The sequence below is a fragment of the Tetrahymena thermophila genome (assembly GCF_000189635.1).
Source record: "Tetrahymena thermophila SB210 genomic scaffold scf_8254659, whole genome shotgun sequence".
NCBI lineage: Eukaryota > Ciliophora > Oligohymenophorea > Hymenostomatida > Tetrahymenidae > Tetrahymena > Tetrahymena thermophila.
The window spans coordinates 760692-778954 of record NW_002476426.1 but is presented as its reverse complement, the minus strand read 5'-3'; the positions used below and the strand labels follow the sequence as shown (position 1 = coordinate 778954).

Sequence of the window (18263 nt, the reverse complement as noted above, 5' to 3'; positions counted from 1 at the left end):
GAAATTCATTTTTTAATATTAATCAAGATTTGTTTATTATTTTCAAACTTTTAAAATTTTTTAAAAACAGTTTAACTCATTTAAGCATTTTAAACTATTTTAACTGGTACCTGTGATGAATAAAGTAAATATTTAAAATTAAAAATTAACAAGTTATCAAATGTAGCTTCATATTCATGAGTTTTACTCTAAATAATTACATTAAATATATAATTTTCAAACATTGCTATAGGTTGGAATACATGATTTTATTGTTTTAAGTACGTCTGATCCCTATAAAAATAAAAAAATATGAATCTAAATAAAATTTTATTTAAATAAAAATTGTTACTCCATTTTCTTCTAGGGTTCTAAGAGTGACAAAAATCTTTTCTCTAAGCTATCTATTTTATGTGATTTAATTTAAAATATATAAATGTTTATTTATAAAAATGAAACTCACGGTTTATTCATCTTCTTAACAATTGGCTAAAGCAAATTTTTAAGATGAGGATTGAGGTTAGGGCCAATTTTATCAGAAAGTAATCTTTTGAAATAAATATTATTTTTTTAATTTTTAAAATCATAAAATTTTAATTTTACTTTAAAACTGTTAAAGCATTTTCAAAGTTTTTTTCATTATTGTGTTATAATGCGTTTCTTAAAGGCCATGCTAACTTATTTATCATTGGTACTATTTTATCTTCAACGTTCTGTATTTTGTAAAATAAATATAAAATCTGAGTTCATACATACTAAAATGAATTGAATACTTCTTATTCTAGCATATCTTTTATACAATTGTATGCTATAAAATTATATGGGTGCTTTTCTTCAATTAATCCTTCAAAACATGTAGCTAAAAGTGGATCGTAAGGCATGCCTATTATAAATGATTTTTAAATTTATAATCAAATATCCTTAAAAAGTTATTTACTTTTTAAATCAACATCTTTGTTCCATTAAATGTACATATGCACACTTCCATGATTCACTCTACAAGGAATACCTCCTGCATTATAAACATAAGCAAAAGAATTTCTATGATAAGTTTCAAAAATTAAATAGATCTTTTTATGTTAATTATGCAAAGTTATAATACGTGTTTTAGTTTTTATTAGTTGCAAATAAATCAACTGTTTTAATAGAAGTATATTTAGCAGATGGCTTTGAGGTAAATCCTTAAGTTTTTTATTCTTCGAATTGCTAAGGAGCTTTTATATCCAAATAAATTAGTTTATATTTTTTTAATTCTTAAACTTCATATATAAATACCTTATTTTTGAAGAGTGCTCTTTGTTTATGTTTATATAGGTTTTTACATACCGACTGTATTTCCAACACCTAAAGGTCTAGAAAGAGTCGAAGGTGTTTTTGTTTTTGTGGGTTCCATTATATTATTTTTATTGGTGACTGTTGTTTATTTTAAAGGTTCCTTTGAAAGTGGAACAGATGTAGGTTTGGAAGCTTTTGAAAACATTAGTGTAAAAAATCTAATTCTTTAGTATAAAAATTTAATAATTTGAACAACTTTTTATAGAACTTTTAAAAAATATGAAAATTTAATAAATAGTTTTTTTGAATTATCATCTAATTAATAGAAAATCAAAGCAAATACTTATTAAAGATTTCACAAGCAAACAAACAAATACCATAAAAATATAGAAAAATTGATATATTTAAAAAGAATTTTGTTGAAATCTATTCAAAACTATCAAATTGTAAATTAGTTTATTTGTTTATAAAAAAAATAGACAATAGTTTTAATTTTCATATAAAATTTTTTATCATTTTAAAATTTCTTTTGAAAATTGAAAATAGATTTTACAATTTTTTTTTGTCTAATTACTTGTTTAAATATCAAATAGATTTTTAAAGATTTAATTAAAGATTTAATATACAAACAAAATGAAATCCATTATAAATATCTAATAATTAAATTAAACTGATGTTTTTACTTACAAATAAATGCTTTTAAATATGTAAACAGTTAATTAATTATTTTATCTGTTTTAATTTATTTTTATAATTATTTACTTAGGGAGTTAAAATTAAGGTTATTGTTAAATTAAATTAATCATTATTTAGCTGCAGTTTTATCAGCTAATTACTTTTCTAAAATAGCATAAAGATTTTCTAAACCAGAGAGTTAATCTAATTGCTTTTTTAAGTCTTCTTTGAGTTTAACATTCTAATTAATAAAATTTTATAATAAGGAAATAACTTGAATTAAAATATTTATTACCTTTTCAACCATGTCTAATAAAGTGAAGTCAGTTTTTTCATTTTTCTTCTTTAATTCATTGATGCTTGATTCAGTTTTCTTTTGACTATCAATCAAGCTATCATGAGCTTACTTGTAATTTGTAAATTTAGAATTGCTTTCTACCATAATATCTTAAAATTTTTTATCTTGCTCGAGGTAAACATTTAATCTTTCTTCTAATTTAACATCAAGTTCTTTTTACTTATCTATTTCTTCTTAGAACTTGCTCACGAGTTAAGCTTACTACTTGATCAATTCGAATTCCTATCCTAACTTAGCTTCTTGCAATTACATTTCCAACTCTAAGTTTTTATTGTGATTAATTTAAGCTTGAGAAATATCTTGAGAAAATAATTTATTTACCTTTCTTTTTAATTTGAGTACTGAAAATAAGTTCAGTTGTTTATTGTTGAGCTGTAATCTCCTTAAGTTTTTCTTTAAGACTTATTTTTTAATAATTTTTTATAAGTTGCTTAAAAAACTTTTATTTAAAAATATATAAAAATACATTTCGTTCTCTTTTTCTTTCTAAATTCTATCTCTGCTCTTTTCCTCAACACTTGATTGAATATCCTTAATTCTTTACTAAAATTGTTCTGCTAACTCAGTTCTTTTTTGTTTTTCCTTTTCTTGAAGTTCTTTATTAGTATTAATCTACTCTTGATACTAAGCAGTTAATGCTTTGTGTAATTTTTCATAATTGTCTTTGGATTTAATACATTGAGCATTTTCATCCTTAGCTTTTAGTTAAAAATAATTTTGTTTTAAAAATACTTGCATTCGATTTTTTCTTTAAGTAACATACTTTTCTTGAAGTTAGCAATTAAAGTTTCATAAAGCTTTTTATTGATGGCATAATCTTTGGCAGCTTGCTTAATATCTTTCAACTATTTTATATTAAGAATTTATAAAATTGATTAATATTTAGAGCTAAATTTTATATACTATCTTTTCAAACTTTTCTTAGATCTTATTGGCATCATCAGGATTAGCTGAAATAAATTCTTTCAAATCTGTGTAGGCCTTTTCATATTTTTTTTCTTTATATGATAAATAAAATATTCAACAACTAGAAGCATTTGTAAAATTTATTTAAAAAATAATCTTAAATTTTACTTAATTTCTTAAATTCATCTTCAAATTATTTTTCTGGTAATTTGTTGGAGAAATCTATTTTATATTTAAAAAAATTTAAATACTATTTTTAAGTGAATAGCAAATTTATATAATACCAATTTCTTCACATTTAAGAGACTATATAGCTTCTTGAAGTTGAGTAAGAGTCTAATAATTTATTTAAAACATTAAAATGTAGTAACAATATCTAAGCATAAAATGAAACAAATACATTTTATTCTTGAGCTGAATCCATCTTTAGCTAGCTAATTTTATTAATATATTCTAATAGAACTTTTTTATTATTTATTATTTGATATTTTTTGTTTTACTTAATTATAATAAAAATTCTTAATATACTAATTAACTTTTTCAAAGCTAAAATTTGATTAATTTGCATAAATATCTTCTCCCTCTGAAAATATTATTTAATTAATTAAATAAATAGTTTTTTGAACAAAGATTTGCATGTGTTATTTTTTTAAATTTTCAAAAATTTGATTAAACAAATTATAAATTTATTTATTCATCATCACAAATCATTTAATAAAAATAAATAATTAAGATATACATTAATTAAATGAAATATTAAATAAAATTAATATTTCAAAACAAACAAAAAAACATGTTGAAAAATAGCTAAAATGTAAAATACATTAAACTCTTAATAAATCTAAAAAATTTAATTTACAACTTAATTTTATCACAAAATTTGTAAAATATAAAAAAAATTTCTATAAATTTGTGCAAAAAAATCTTTATTAATTGGTATCATTTATCTTTCTTAGCCTTCCATTCGAGTAGCTTATATATATCCTTATCACTATTCTTTACTAATTCTATGTATTTATCTTTTTTTAATTATAAAAAATATATTTTTGAAATTTTTGTTTTTTGTTAGATTACCTATATTTGCATTTGCTTTGGCTATTCCTAGTGTAACTCTAGCTCTGTCTACCAGTTTTCTGTCTTTCTTATCTGCTTTTTCAGTTCTTGCACCATCAAAATGTTATTTATAGTAATCTAATGATTTTGGAATATTTCCTTTCTAGGCATACAAAGTAGCCAAATGTAAAGCAGCATCAGACTTTTATTAAAAAATAATTTTAACATCTTAAACTAAAATTCTTTAGATTTACTTAAGCATTGTTCAAGTGTAGCTTCTCTGCATGCTCAATGTATCTTTCAAGGTGATTTTAAGCTTCATCGTTCATATTTAGCTTTAAATAACACTTAGCTAAAGAAGCATGAGCCTCCATCTATCTTTACTTACCTTCCTTTAAATTAACGAGTAAAACTTGTTTAAAAATATAATTTCATTAAAAATTTATGGAAAATACCTCAGAGTTTATAGGTAAGTTAATTTCAAGATATTTTCTTTAGTATTCAATACTTCTATTGTAATTTTGATTTTTAAAGTAAAGTTAACCCATTTTATGACAAATATCTCCTTCATCTTCTTCTCTATCAGCCTTTTTAGCCACCTAATACAAATTAGTATTTAAATATCAAAGAAATAGAAATAAAAATTAATTAATTACTTCTAAACATTTTTCATAGAAAAATAATGCTTCATTAATGCTTTCATTGTCTCCCTTTTCAAATCCTTGAGCAACTTTTTTATAAATTGTGATTAATTCTCTTGAGATCAATTCAACAATAGATTCAAGTTAGTTTTCTTCAGCTTCTTCTAAGCTTTTTTACAATATTTCTATAGCATCATCTGTTTTTCCTTATCTATCAAAACACTTGCCATATCCTAACTTTCCTCTTCCTAATATTATACAAAAAATATGAATTATTTATTATTTTTTCATTTATATTTTTTTATTAATCTACCTTCAAGCTATTTTTCTTCACAATCTTTAGCAATAGATATGCATCTTTTGTAAAAGAAAGCAGCAATTTTATAATCTTAATATTCTTCAAAGAAAGTTTCAGCAAGCTTGAAGTACCCTTCTATAGCAGGTGTTTTATCTGTAAACAAATATCTTGTAGCTTCTTCAGCATTAATAAGATCTCTTTTTAAATTTAAAAGCTTATCTTCCTTTTCAAGAACCATACTAACACTATATCTTTCCATATTATCTTTATCTCCTTCATTAAAATCTGGTTAAGTGATATAGAAAAAATCTATGTAAGACTAAACATAACCTTCCCCTATTAAATTGATTTAAAGTATAAATTAGCATTTAGTTATATTTCAATAAGTTATTCTCTTTCAATTTAAGGCATAATCTTACTCAAAATATCCATAGCTAAGGTTTATTTATTGACTTTTCCTCTAAACTAAATGTCGTCTTCGTTAGTCATTTATTCTTGCTACATCTTGACTCCCTACAATTTTCAATTGAAAATATGAATTCAATTAAAAACTTAAATAATAATTAGAACATAAAAATAAATATACTTTTTGATTTTTCTTTGTTGGAGAATCTCTATAGTTTTGCTCATATTCATCGCCACCTTTACTATTTCCCTAAGCTCCAGCTTTTTTAGCTGGCATTTTAATTGGTGCATATTTTTTTTCTTTCTAATTTCATTTAAAATATTTAAATAAATTGATTGTAAATCAACTAAATTGATTTAAAATGTACGCTTGTCATCTATCTGAATTATTTTATATCTTTCTAAAAATCTTTAAATTATCTAAGAGTGGTAAAAGCTAATAAAATTTATTCTTAATACTGAAATAAAATCTATTATAATTCTCTTTATAAATAGTAAAAGCTTCTAAAATTTTAGCTTTAAAATCAGTAATTGCTATCTAATTGTATATTAAGATAATTATAATAATCAATATAATTATTTGGTATTTCTTAAGCGTTTCTTTTTCAAATCAATCAAAATTTAATGTTAATAATATAAAGCTAATATTTAATCATATTTTTATTAATTATAACAGTATATCAAACGACTAAAAGGAACTAACTGAGTTGAAGAAACAAGTAAAATATATTTATTATTTCCGATTTAATGTAAACAAACATTTTCAATAATAGATTAAATGAAGAAGAATTAAATTAATGTATTATAGTTATTTAGTTCAACGAAAACATCTTAATTAATACAAATAATTATGTATGTATGTGCGTATGCATTTGTTAAAATAGTTAGTATTTGAGTTATTAAGTTTTAAGAAAGAAAGAAAAGTATTTATGCCAAAAAGTAACCTAAAACTACAACAAAATCAATAATCTTGCCTCATAGAAAACCCTCCTCAGTGAGGTTAGGAGTTCTCTAATCATTATATTCCTACCAGTTGAAGGTATTATTTCATCACAATTTGTATGAAACAATAGCACTCCAACAAAATAGGACATGTTCAAGAATTTATTTGATCTGTGTAGTCATATGTTCTTTTCAACAAAATACTTTAATATATGGAGGTGGGACGATGAGATCATCGCCAACTGCCCTATCCATAAGCAGTTGGCTCGATCAACCTCAGCAGCCTGATTCTTAGGCTTCACCCTCTCCTTTGACATTCTTCAAAGTTGTGAATTCCTTAATAATAATTATAAATTATTTAATTTAAATGTAAAAAAAAAAATTTAATTACTTCAGCATATGTAGGATGAATACCAACGACATCATCAAAGTTAGCTTTAGTTGCCTTAAACTTGAAGGCAATAGCAAAACCTTATGTAACTTCACCTGCATGAGGACCAAGATAATGGAAACCAACGACACGCTCGTCATCAGCCTTATTGACAATCAACTTGGCGTGACCCTTGTCATCATGCTTATGGTCAGAGTATGACCAATCAAGAGGAGTGAAAATTGAGTAATAAACTTTAATGTTATCTTCTCCATATTTAGTCTTGGCATCTTCTTCAGATAAACCAATGGTACCATATTCAATAGGAGTGAAAACAGTAGTTGGAATGGAGTTGTAATCCATGAGTTTAGTGTCACCATTGAACAATCTACGAGCTAAAAGTCTTCCAGCCTTAATAGCAGTAGGAGTCAATTCTGGTCTCTTGTCTACACAATCACCAATAGCGAAAATATTTTCAACATTAGTGGTCTATATAAATTTTAACAAAAATTCAATATATTTGTATTAAGTGTATAAAAATTATGTTAAAATAATTAATTTGAACAAATTTATTATTAACATCAAGTAAAGAATAAACTTATAATAAAAATATACATCGTCATCGTTAGCAATAATTTTTCCATTGGGCTTTGTTTTAATACCCATAGTCTCTACACCGATATTCTTGGTATCAGATGTTCTTCCAATTGCTAGCATAACAGTGTCGAAAATTTCTTCAACATCTCCCTAACCTTCTACTGGAGATTTCCAAACTACACGTCTTCTGCCATCAGGAGTAGCTTCAATATGGTGAGGTACAGTACCACGGATGAATTTGGTTCCGTGTCTTGCCATGTATTCACCAATTTTTTCAGCAATTTCCTAAAATTTTCAAAATTTTAAAGTAAGTAATTTATTTATTTATAAGATTCAATAATCATTTTTCAATTTTAATGCAAATAAAATGTAAATGATTAATAAATTACTTAGTCAAAACCTCTTAAGAGAATTGATCTAACCATGACAGTAACGTCATAACCAAAACCAGCTAAGAAACCTGCACATTCTAAGGCTATATAGGAAGCACCAACGACTAATGTTTTTCCAGGAGGGTTTTACATAGAAAAGATATCATCAGAAGTAATGACTAACTTTTCAGTATTAGGAATATCTAAGAATGTTGGTCTACCACCAACAGCAATCAAAATGTACTTAGCAGTAACTTATTCCTTTTCTCCCTTTCTGTTAGTAAGCTAAATATTAAAAAAAATTGATTAAAAAATACGTAAATGATTAATAAACACATTATTTCCCTCTTTATACTTTTATATAAAAATAGCATCTCTTACATAAATAAAAAAAATAGAGGAGAGAAACGATTTTAAACAAAACAATATATTTATTAATGTTTATTACTTCAATTGTATTCTTGCCTACTATACTAGCCAAGCTATTGTAGTACTTGACTTCCTTTTCAGCGAGTTCAACCTTGTAACCCCAATTCAATTTCTTGATATGAGCTTAAACCCTTTCAACCATAGGTTACCATTCATGTTTGTTTTTTTCCTTGATTTCAGTCCAACCCATATTCTTTTAAGCTTCATGACTTTCACCGTATGAGGCGGCAAAGTGCATAAGCTTCTTAGGAATACAACCGACATTAACACAAGTACCTATAATAAATATTAATATAAATTTTTAGCTATGGCTTATGTAAAACTCAAGTTTATCAACTATTGTCTTAAATAGCTGAGATATTAAATATGCTAAACATATAATTGATTTATTTATTACCTCCTAAACCCCATTTTGTGCCAACAGGAGAAGGCTTGACAAAGTCAGCCACAGCTACTCTTGCTCCAAAGGAAGCAGCTTCCTTAGCAGCTGCTAAACCTCCAGAACCACCACCAATGACGAAAAAGTCGTATTTAAATTCTACGTCCATTTCTGTCAAAACTTTTAATTTTAATTCCTTAAATAATAATTATTTTTCTTTTAATAAGTATAAAAAGTCAGATAAATACCTTAAGGTCAGTCTAATTGATTAGTTTAGAATTTTTATAGAAAAAAATTTTTAATCAATTAAATCTCTTACGCACTAAGGGATGCATTTAGACCATTATATCTTTATTAAAAATTCTGGAATTAATCTTAGGAAGATAAGCTACATTAACATTAAATGTAATATTATTTTTTCAGCAATAAGACATGAATTTATTTGTATTCGAAGCCTTTTTCTATTACAAAAAAGTTTATGTTACCCTTTATTAGCACTAAATACACTAATAATAAGAAGTTTTATGCCTTTTGCATAATAAAAGTGGATGATATATCAAAATAAATTATCAATTAAATGAAAAATATCCTTAAAATGTAAATAAAAACATATAAATTATATTTTTATTACATTAATTAGAGTTTTATTGAATATTAATGAGGTACAAAAAAACACTGAAACTTTATAATTTTAAAAATTAGGATATCTGTAAATTTTTTTATTAAAAAAAATATTATTAATCTTTAAAATAGATTATTTTTAGATATTTGATATCTTATTAAAATAATAAATATAAATATTAAAGGTATCATACAAACAAATAAACAATCCTAATAACAGTCTTTAAGAATATTAAAATAGAGTTATAATCACATATAAATAAAAAAAACATTTAATTTTTAAGTTCTATATTTAAATTTAAAATAAAACAATTCATTAAAATTATTTTTAAAAGCAAGAATGAACTTAATTTATTTATTTATTTGTTTTTAATTAATTGGTTATTTATAGATTTTATAATTTTATGTTGATATTTTTTATGTGCAAAAAATAAAATCATTTATTTTTCTAATAAATTTAAATTATGAGTATGGCAAGTAAAATTTCTTTTTATTTTGATTAGATTTAGATTAAAATATTTTAGTCTATTTATATAATGATTTAATTAACTATTTTAGGATGGTTATAATTAACGTATTCTTCTTAAGTAGTTTATAAGTAGAAAAGCAACATAAATTTTTTAAAAGCTTTGATATTTTGAAAATTAACATGAAGAGTTTTGAATTATAAAATAAATTGAAATGTAGGGCCAAAGAAATCAGTCAATCAATACAGTAATTAATATGAATTTCAATAATTGATATTAAGAGTGCATATTTTTTTATTTTAATTTAAAAATCTAACATCTTTTTGAAATTTTTTTGAGCTTGTAGTAAATATTTTTTGATTGAATATTGTTAACAAAATTTAGAGGAAATAGATAAGCAATTTATTAATTATTCAATAATTGATACAAACAATTAAATCAAAACTAGCAATTCAAAAATCATATAAATTCTATTAAAAATGGCTGCTCCTAACAGGCAATAAGATTTATTAAAGTTGATGAAAGAAAACAATGTAATAAATTATATAAAAACAATTCTAACACATTTAGATAAGCCAATCAAAACCCTATTATAATATTTATATATTTAGATATCCAATTAATTTATTATTCTTAAAACTTTTCATTCAGCCATTTGAAGCATATAAATTAAAATAACTTTTATAGTGTTGAATTTAATTATTGACCATTATTCCTTATAAAGATTGATAGAAATCAATTTTCAGAAGAAGAGCTCAAATTAATTGAGAATGGAGGGATTTCTCTTAGCGAAAGTGAAGTTGATATTGATGTAAAATTAATTGTTTCTCTTAATAAACTTTAAAATTAAATATACATTTTATCATAATTTTCAAACAAAAATTTTTAACGATAAAATTTAAATATTTTTCCAAAAGCATGATAGCTTAAGAGAATCTCTTAATAGTTCAAGAATCATGAAGCAAGAAATAGATATCAATAAAATTTAAAATAAAAAAGCTCAAAATGTCTCATTTCGTAGCAACCCAATAGTTTTACACAATACTCATGTAAGAATGCATCCTTCTGAAGCTAATTCATTTAGTTAAAACCCACCAGTAAATGGACCTGGTATCGGATTTACATCTTAAACAAGCGCTTAGCTTTAGGAATTAGATGCTCTCAATTTAAAAGCTGTAATACGAATTAAAATTGAATAATTTAAAATTTTATGTATAATCAGAGGCTATATTTATATTTATTTTTTTAAAATATCTTTTGATACACGAAATTAATATTTAAATTATTTTTATTTTAGAAATATACCTCAATTATTAGTATGCTAGAGAAATAAAACTAATTTTTGAACAATGAAGTGTAACGTATGAAGGTTTAATTTGACTAAGAAAAGATAATAATTCATAATGATCATAAAAGAGAGGAAGAAAGATTATTGAATGAAATTAAAAATTTAAGAACCAAGGCTATTCATATTGAAGGCTAAATTCCTTTAATAAAAGAAGCATTAGCTTAAGTTAGAGATATGCTCTCAGGTTTAGTACCAGAGAATGTCTACCTTCGTTTGAGGGTATATAATTAATTTTTATATCAATTTTTAAATGCAATATAATTTTAAAATACATTAAGGATTTGCCTGAAAAAGATTTACCAACTAATGAGTGGATACTCGTAAATGTTTGGGAAATGGTTTATCCCTTTAAGAAGGAGAGTGAATTATAAAAAAAAGAAATTAATAGATTAAGGGATGAGCTTAAAAGAAACGGTGACAAACAATCATAATTATTAAGTGAATTAGAACACACAAATCGTATGCTTAATGATAAAGATGAGGATTATAAAAGACACACTTTGAATTATGACAATGCAAGAAGAATGTTGGAGTTAGAACTTGTTAAACAATAGGAAGAACTCGATATTTTTAGAGAAAAAGCTGTAAAATAAATTTTATTTTATTTTGTATTTTATATTAAATATTCTTTAATTTAATAGAGTTCTTATGATGAATTAATGAGAAAATTCAAGCAGGTTGAATAAGAAAAGCTATTGTTAGAAGAAAAAATTGGTTTCTTTAACTAAGATTCAGATGGAAAACACGTTTTGAGTGATGTTTACAAGACTACTGATGATTTGAGAAGAAAGAATGATCTCTTAGTTCAAGATAAGGATTACTTGACTAAGGAAAACATTTAACTTCATGAAAAGAATAAACGTTTGGAAGATAGAATTGATAGATTGGAAAAAGATTTAATTGAAGCTAAAGACTAAGCTTAAGAATATCTGTTCTAATTGCTTAATCACAAAAATGCAACTACAGTTGACTTCGAAAAACGTATTCATAAAGAAATCTCTGAACTTAGAGAAAAGCATGCTTTCGAAATAGAAACAACTAAAAATAATTTGGTTGAAATTTATGAAAAGCAAATTCGCTTCTTAAGAGATGCTAAAGAAGAAGTAGATATCAAAAGTGAGAGTTTGACTGGATAGCTACGTGAAAAATAGAGTGCTTATGAAGGTCTTTTAATAGAAAATAGAACTTTGCAAAAAAGAGTTGAAAGTGATATGGCTGAATTGAGAATTTAGGTGAGACTTAAATCAGAAGAACTTGAAAGAATTTCTAATTTGTATGAAGAAAATCTAACAAATATCAAAGCTTAAAGGTTAGAAAATGAAATGTTAAGAGAAAAGATGATAGTCTTAAGACAAGAATACTACAAAGTAAATTTTAATCTTGTAATAATTCTCTAATCTTAAGTATTTTATTTAAAAAAGGCTGAAAATTCTCAAAAAGAAGAATATGCATAGCTTAAGGCAGAGTTAGCAGTTTCCAAGGAGTAACTTAGAAACTATGAACTTATGGAGAAGGAAATAGATGATGCAGTTATGGGATTAGGTAAATTTATTTTATACTAAAATAGTCAAATCAATCAATATTAATTTTCAATTTTATTAAATAATTTAAATAGCTGGAAGCTCTAATCCACATGATCCTGATAACATATACATGCAAACAATTTAAAGTGCCCCTACATCAAACAAAAGAAGAATCAGATAGGCTATCAATCTTGCCCAAAGATTATAGGCTAAATAAAAGGAGACAGAGTTGCTTTAGTCATAACTCAAGTTAAAGACAGAGGAATTAGAAAAAGCATAGGAAGAACTTAGAATTACAAGAGAGTTGGTAGACAGATCAAGTTAACCGTAAAAAAATTATTTTATCTTATTTTAATGTCTAATTAACAAATTTATAAAAAAGATACTCATTTGTTATATCATAAATCGAAGAAAAAGAAAAAGAAATTTTATAATACAAGCAATCACTTAAAAAGTCAGACTAAGACTACTAAAATTTAAAAGCAGAATACAATGTTTTAAGAGAAGTAAATTAATTATTGATTTCAACTATTTTCTAATTTAATTTTTTGGTTAGTAATACGAGCGTGTAGAAGGGGATGTTAAGAAACTTCTAATAAGAAGAGAAAATATTTAAAATATATAAACTCTATTAATCAGATTAGCTTAAGCAGATAAAGATAATGTCTAATCAAATGTTAGAGATATATTACAAGAAATACATGAAATATTATCAAACAAGCCTAATATAGATCCTATATAATATAGCTAGAACACAAAAACAATTCCTAAAAAATCAGCAGATTTAAATGCTAGCAGAGGTAAATTAAATTCATTCATATTTTTAGATTATTAATAAATAACAAATATTTTTTATCATAATTTTTAGTAGATTAAAATACCTCTTAATATTAAAGTGCGTATAATTAAGTTCAAAGTAGCTAATCTGGAATTCCAGCTTGGGCTAGTAAACTTAAATCTAAATTAAATAAGTGAGCTATTTTATAGATTTAAACAATAGAATAATACAAAATAAAATTTGATTGGAGAAAATAAAATATTTTGTATGAAAATGAATTAAAGGGTTTTTAGTTATTTAATTAACTAATAGAAGGTGCAATAATTAAAAATATATAAAAAAGAATCTTCAACTTTATTTTAAATTATACTTACTTAGTCAAACAATATAATTAATCTTGTTTATAAAATAATTACATACATATTCCTATATATCTTTATTTCATAAATTCTTTATTTTTCTAATAACATAATAACTATTTAAAAGTTAATTCTCAGTTTTATTATATTTTCTAAATATTTTTACGAACCTAATAAATAAGTTTTAAATATTAATTAAGACCAATCATTTTTAATTAATTAAAAATTTTATAATTTATATTATGAAGGGTGTATTTTAATTAATACATATTTGCTAAAATTGTATTTATTATAACTTAATATTGCCATTCAAATAATTTTTTTAATCAAATACAAAAATTTGAATACTAAAAATTAAGTTTCTACTTAAGAAGTTTTTCAAATGATTTTATTTGTTTTCTCATTTAATTAATCTATTTAAAATAAAATGAAAAAACAATAAATTTATATTTTTTTAATTATTTTTTGTTAAAAGATGAGGAATTTAAAATAGCATTAAATTATTATTAGATTTTAATTTTGTGGTGGTATTTTATTCTCATATAATTAGTTATCAAAAGACCTTATATATTTTTATACTTATTTAGAGAGTTTGCATATTTTATTGAGAAGCTTATAGTAAATGCATAATTAAATTAAGATTTTAAAATTTTTTATTTTTATAGACATAGATGTTATATTTTTGATGTAAAAGTGAAAAAAATATCTTCGAATTTTATAAAGCATGAATAAGATATTGATATAAATAAATCTTAAGAAAATAATCTTAGCATAATTTTTAGATATTTTTTATACCTTGTATACTTTATTTAATATAACGAAATAAAAATTTCAGATGAAAAGAAACTGTGCATCACTTTAGTCCTAAAATGTAAATCAAAGTAATTTAGGAAATAAAAAAAATACACTTAAAATAATACAAATTCATATGTAATATTTTTGATAAAAAACCTTTTTAGCTCACAAATATAGAAGCCGTAATTACTAAAGATTATTTAAGCCTTTTTAACTTATTTATGATGTATTTTATGAATTTTATTTACACTTTGAAAATAGAAAAGGAAAAATGTAAAATTTTCTAAAAACATGTGTTAAATTTTAGAGATAATAATGTATATGAAAATGATAATTTATTTGTATATTATTCATAATTATGACTGTTTATTAATTATGAGTGATTTTTTTTAAGTTTTTGGAAAATCACAATTTTAAAAGAAAAAAGACTATGCGTCACTTTTGTCTAAGATATAAATTTTAGAAATTAAGAAAATAGAAAAATTTTTCATAAAGCTTAAGATAAATTCATATGAAATTTTTTATATTTAATTTACATTTTCTTTTGATAAAAATTGAATTTTATTATTAATGATAAAACTAGTTTTTCTGTACAATAAATTAAATTTTTTCATCAATTTAGTTCTTGTTTATTATGAATTTTTTATTTTTAGTTAAAAAGAAATTTCGATTATCTATTACTACTCCATTTTGTAGTAAAAGTGTATATTAAAGAATAATATTAAAAAATTGAATAAAATTTTGATTTATGTTATAAATAATTGTAGAAATGAACGCATGCAGGCATGATAATACATATTTATATTTACAAAGATTTCTTTCTATTTTATATAATATTTAATTTAAATTAAGATTAAAATGTATTCTACACAATAAATGTGAAATATTTTTTGTATAGATATTTTTTAAAAAGAAGCAAAGCTGATATTTAGAATAAGGTAAAGAGGAGGATGGTATTGGTTGATTAATAGATTAAAAGACCAATTAATTTTTTATGATTTTAACTCTCTCATTCCAATTGTTAATATATTTTGTTTGTTAGTTTTATAGTTTGAATTTCCTTCAAATGACGCAATTTCTTATATATCAAGTCATTTATCAAAGAAATTTTCCTTTAAAAAATAAATAGTATCTATCTATCTAGTTTATTTAATTCTTAGTTTAGATGTGAAAAGCAGGATTTTTTTTTGAAGGTTGTTTACGTTCTTTTCATACATTTATAATGATAAATTTAATTATTTCAATAGGCGCTGATCTAGATCACTAAGATACAGCTAATTAATTGCTTTAAATTTCACTATTTTAATCTTAAATTGATGGGTTTTGTAATTAATTATTGTTTTGGTGGTGGACTATGCTATTGCTATTTGTATATTATTAAGAGTTATTTTGATTTCCAGTGTTACAGCAATTATCATCGTCATCGTCTTCTATAAAAGTTCTACATAGAGGACAAGTCTTTTTCTTTTAAGATGTCCAACTATCTAGACAATCAACATGGAAAAAGTGGAAACATCCTGTCAGAGTTATCGTGATTGCTGGTTTTTAATCAAGCTTATCTAGACAGATTGCACAATCATCTTGCTAATAACTTTAGGCAAGTGATTTAATGAAAAACTATTCAGGATAATGGCAAGCACCAACAGTAAAGTTGACACAAATTATAGTCATGCAAGGTCCCCCTATTAATTGTAAACTAAATTAGCCAGCACTGAATATTTTAAGAACCTAAACAGCTAAATGGAAACTTCCAAGCTATTCAATATAAGCAGCAATGTCGCTCATATAGGTAGTCTAAAAGGTATAAGTGAAATTTAAGAAGTAGGCTATAATTGCATAGCAAAATAGAAATAAGAAAACAAGTATAACTGCTGGCCATAAAATACTTGACAAAAAGTTTGATTGTAGTACCAAGTAGATATTCCATCCTAAGCAAAGTAAAGGAACCAAGAAAGGTACCCAGAATTTACCTTCTAAGAAACCTTGCATAAAATAGTGTGAAGCAAAGCCATTGCATAAAATTGTTACAAACTGCATCTTTTCAGACCAGAAAGCTAATTCAATGAAGCGCCATACACTTTCACAATACAGCTAATTGAGAAGAATTATATGGCATATTTTCTTTTATACGATTATAAAAAAGCAAACTAGTTTTTTAATAGGAATAGACATTGAAAATATGCTATTAAAATATGCATCAACATCCTTGTTAATACGCTCATCAAGCTTATATAGTTTTGAAACCAAAAGGACAACTAAGCAATTTTTTATAAGTTGATCAAATTCTGCAAGTAGAACCCAGCAACACAGTGTTATCAAACACAACAACAAGAATTTGTCTGCATTTGTTTCTAAATTTAAAGATTGCATCATGATGGCTTAATCCTGAGTTAGGTTTAAGTGTTTATCAGATATAATGTCAAATAATTTAAGCTTAGGCTAGATTTTGAAAATGATTTTACAACAGATTCTATTTAATCAAGTAAATTGGAGAAATAGTTTTGTTTGAATGGTTTTGTGTAAGCTTCCTTAGCAAAAAATTGAAGTTATTTTTAAACTATATCAGTATTTTCTTTTGTAGTTGAAAATTTTGATATGTTTTTGTTTGTATTGTTTATTTTTCTACTTAATTATTTTTTTGCTTAAAAATGTTTGACTTTTAATATTCTTTATATCTTCCTTACTTCAAATATCTAGGCACATAAATAATGACAAACAAAAAATATAGATTAATTCATTGTCTAAGCTTGATTTTTATGAATCAAAATTAACAAATTGAATAAATAAATATATGAATGCATGCATGCATGCTTGATAACTATGATAAAAAGTAACAAAATTTATCGTTATGCATTCTATTTTTTCTATTTAAAAACTCTTTTGTTTTATTCATTTTTACTCAATAAAAAGAGTAATTATTATTCGTTTCTTTTATTTTATTAAGGAAATATATAAATAGTACTAATTAAATGACCCCATAAGCAATTAATTAACTTGCATTCCTTTTATATTTCTAAGTATTGCTATTATTATTTTTTAAATTCATTAGTAAATTTTTGCCTCTTTCAAAATTTATTTGTCCCTAATGTTGCCAGTATACATAAAATTTCTTTCATTCATGATTACTATTTTTAACTTAAATTTATCTTACATTTTTTGAGACAAAAATTTAATTTCATCAAATTGAAAATACTTAATTTTATGTAAATAAATTTAAATCAATTTTGTATTCTAAATATGATAATTAAAATTCGGTTCAAAAAATTTAAATCTTTTTAAATAGAAGTGTTTATTTATTATTAATTTCTTAATCATAATAACAAAAAAATTTAAATATTTTTAATATCAGAAAGTAGGTTTTTGGAAACAACTATTTGACTCTTTCAAATCATCAATTATCAAATTGTTTTTATAAAAATCCCACAATAATAATAGATTATAGATTAATTTGTATTTGAAACTTTAAATAAACTTTTTATGAAATTATTTTTAGATAAATATATAATTAGTAAATTAATTTTTATAAATAGAATTTATTTGTAAAACTATCCACTCCTTTTCTGTATAAACTATATTTATAAATATTTTAAAAAAAGACTTGATTTCAATAAACAAGAAAATATCTGTTACTCATAATAATTACTTAACGGTGCTGCTTTCAAAAAAAATTAATCCAAATCTACTACATTTTTAT

At 23.4% G+C, this 18263-nt stretch overlaps 6 protein-coding genes across 6 annotated transcripts; 1 reads left to right on the top strand and 5 right to left on the bottom strand. All coding sequences in view use genetic code 6, as the record gives it.

Moving 5' to 3' along the window:
• Positions 1-216: 216 nt before the first annotated feature.
• TTHERM_00047690 (parkin co-regulated protein) lies at positions 217-1459 on the bottom strand (the record flags this gene model as incomplete). Its single annotated transcript, XM_001014764.3, has 8 exons — positions 217-273; positions 332-383; positions 443-526; positions 583-692; positions 753-862; positions 917-1020; positions 1082-1193; positions 1255-1459. The coding sequence occupies 8 exons, from the start codon at positions 1457-1459 to the stop codon at positions 217-219; spliced, it is 834 nt and encodes a 277-aa protein (XP_001014764.2).
• Positions 1460-2056: 597 nt separating this feature from the next.
• TTHERM_00047689 (myosin-like coiled-coil protein) lies at positions 2057-3701 on the bottom strand (the record flags this gene model as incomplete). Its single annotated transcript, XM_001471275.2, has 9 exons — positions 3594-3701; positions 3478-3529; positions 3362-3415; positions 3191-3285; positions 3051-3132; positions 2754-2985; positions 2609-2688; positions 2225-2547; positions 2057-2170 (listed from the first exon to the last, which is right to left on the bottom strand). The coding sequence occupies exons 1-9, from the start codon at positions 3615-3617 to the stop codon at positions 2057-2059; spliced, it is 1056 nt and encodes a 351-aa protein (XP_001471325.2). The 5' UTR covers positions 3618-3701.
• Positions 3702-4132: 431 nt separating this feature from the next.
• TTHERM_00047680 (tetratricopeptide repeat protein) lies at positions 4133-5967 on the bottom strand (the record flags this gene model as incomplete). The annotated part of the gene is made up of 9 exons (XM_001014763.3): positions 4133-4212; positions 4268-4448; positions 4501-4638; positions 4702-4845; positions 4903-5135; positions 5201-5521; positions 5605-5698; positions 5772-5894; positions 5959-5967. 9 exons carry the CDS (start codon positions 5965-5967, stop codon positions 4133-4135), a joined length of 1323 nt encoding a protein of 440 aa, XP_001014763.3.
• Positions 5968-6802: 835 nt separating this feature from the next.
• On the bottom strand, positions 6803-8847 carry TTHERM_00047660 (thioredoxin glutathione reductase; the record flags this gene model as incomplete). The annotated part of the gene is made up of 6 exons (XM_001014761.4): positions 6803-6868; positions 6924-7391; positions 7518-7784; positions 7889-8155; positions 8319-8575; positions 8697-8847. 6 exons carry the CDS (start codon positions 8845-8847, stop codon positions 6803-6805), a joined length of 1476 nt encoding a protein of 491 aa, XP_001014761.3.
• Positions 8848-10245: 1398 nt separating this feature from the next.
• TTHERM_00047650 (progesterone immunomodulatory-binding factor 1, putative) lies at positions 10246-13612 on the top strand (the record flags this gene model as incomplete). Its single annotated transcript, XM_001014760.3, has 11 exons — positions 10246-10299; positions 10491-10577; positions 10684-10941; positions 11064-11333; positions 11393-11698; positions 11756-12481; positions 12536-12656; positions 12730-12964; positions 13020-13143; positions 13194-13437; positions 13506-13612. The coding sequence occupies 11 exons, from the start codon at positions 10246-10248 to the stop codon at positions 13610-13612; spliced, it is 2532 nt and encodes an 843-aa protein (XP_001014760.3).
• Positions 13613-15829: 2217 nt separating this feature from the next.
• Positions 15830-16942, bottom strand: TTHERM_00047640 (zinc finger, C3HC4 type (RING finger) protein; the record flags this gene model as incomplete). The annotated part of the gene is made up of 1 exon (XM_001014759.3): positions 15830-16942. The coding sequence occupies one exon, from the start codon at positions 16940-16942 to the stop codon at positions 15830-15832; it is 1113 nt and encodes a 370-aa protein (XP_001014759.2).
• Between the last annotated feature and the right edge of the window lie 1321 nt (positions 16943-18263).